At 41.3% G+C, this 1,687-nt stretch overlaps 2 protein-coding genes across 2 annotated transcripts; one reads left to right on the top strand and one right to left on the bottom strand.

Annotated features, from left to right (window-relative positions):
* Positions 1-350: 350 nt before the first annotated feature.
* PHALS_06619 (uncharacterized protein) lies at positions 351-809 on the top strand (the record flags this gene model as incomplete). The annotated part of the gene is made up of 1 exon (XM_024719939.1): positions 351-809. The coding sequence occupies one exon, from the start codon at positions 351-353 to the stop codon at positions 807-809; it is 459 nt and encodes a 152-aa protein (XP_024585188.1).
* Positions 810-831: 22 nt separating this feature from the next.
* Positions 832-1,422, bottom strand: PHALS_06620 (uncharacterized protein; the record flags this gene model as incomplete). The annotated part of the gene is made up of 3 exons (XM_024719940.1): positions 832-922; positions 990-1,061; positions 1,301-1,422. 3 exons carry the CDS (start codon positions 1,420-1,422, stop codon positions 832-834), a joined length of 285 nt encoding a protein of 94 aa, XP_024585189.1.
* Between the last annotated feature and the right edge of the window lie 265 nt (positions 1,423-1,687).

The following is a 1,687-nucleotide window of genomic DNA, read 5'->3' on the forward strand; positions in this document are numbered from 1 at the left end:
GCATGTTCAATAACACCTTCAGTTGTAAGCAGTCAAAAGATGTTGTCTAGACGATTGTATATGTTCACAGTGCTCTTCGTTGCGCTTGTAGTCCATTCATTTCTACTAACTTGAAAGGGTTAAAGTAGATCAAATTGTTCAATTTGACAACAAGCATCCAGCATGGCGTTTCTAACGTAGTAACGCCGTAAGAAATGCTCTATGCAGCATATCCCGCCAATGATGTCGCATGCTCTGAAAGCGACACCTTTACGATCATCTCAAGATTAAATCCTCACAATCGAACACTTGTTTGTGCTGTGAATATTCTTCAATTTCTGCCGTGAGAAACGTTTTACAGTGCAAGTTTCATGAACTTTGGCTTTTTGAAAGCTTTTGTCATCGTGACTTTCATCGCATGCACTTTCACGTCCATTGGTGCCAACGACGTTGTATCAAATGATATCAAGACTCGTCAAAGTCGCCGATTGGGCATGTTTTCTGGAATCTACAATTTTTTCGGCATGTCGGGTGACGATGCAGCTAAAGCAAGCGCAAAATTGGCGGGAGCTGGTGCAGATGATGTTGCAGCACAAGCCAAGACTTTGTCCACCAACTTCATGAAAGAAATGACACAATTATATCCAGATAGGAAATCGTTACAGCGAGCTGTGAAAGAGTTTACTAAACTTCCAAAAACGAAAATGGAGAAGTTTAAGAAAGTTGCCAAGATGGCAGGATTGGGTATTGTCTTTGCACTCTCACTGTATGGGTCTTACTCACTTTCCAGTGACCTTAGCGGTCCACCACGAACAGCTCCTCAGACGTAACCACCCACTTGATTGGTGTCTATCATGTCTCGTGATTGTTGTGTCCCCTTTCCAATATTTCACCGACAAATACGTTATATAGATGTAGACATCTCCTTGTAGCATCGAAAACTCTGAGTGATGAGGATGAAGTGAAGTAGTTAGTGAGAATAATGGTTCTGGGATGTTGAATATACTCACTGCCTTGGATCGCGTCTGGTATTTTTAAACTGCCCCGACACCTCAATGGTATTGAGCCCACTTATCTGAGTCCTGAAAGAGACGTCCGTTGAAATTATTGTCACCCATCCAGATGTTAAACTGACTCGTCAAGATGCATTTTTGAAAAGAGATGAATGTTTGATCAACCACTTGTTTGTGTTTTTCTTCCCACATCTGAACTGGTGCTCGGATTTAAAAGCGACTGGAATATGAAAATGGGGCATATCTGAGCTGGCTGATGCTGTGATGAAACTCGGATATCCATTCTTGCTCCGTGCTTCAGACAAAACAATTCAACATGTGGAATTTCTAGAAAAAGCAATTGAAATTTTTCGTAGTAGCCGTCGTCAGACTCGTCAGTCACAGATGCTTTCTTCACGTCGCGAAAACTCATCAATGTGGTTTTAATCATTTGATCTTATAGTCTTGAAAATGTTCAATAACACCTTCAGTTGTAAGATGAAGTCGATAGATGTTGTCTAGACGATTGTATATGTTCACAGTGCTCTTCGTTGCACTTGTACTCCATTCATTTCAACTTCCTTGAAAGGGTAAAGTAACTCAAGTTGTTCAATTTGACAACAAGCATCCAGCATGGCGTTTCTAACGTAGTAACGTTGTAAGAAATGCTCTATGCAGCATATCCCGCCAATGATGTCGCATGCTCTGAAAGCGAC

This window comes from Plasmopara halstedii (genome assembly GCF_900000015.1).
Source record: "Plasmopara halstedii genome assembly, contig: Scaffold_3060, whole genome shotgun sequence".
NCBI classification, from domain to species: Eukaryota; Oomycota; class Peronosporomycetes; order Peronosporales; family Peronosporaceae; genus Plasmopara; species Plasmopara halstedii.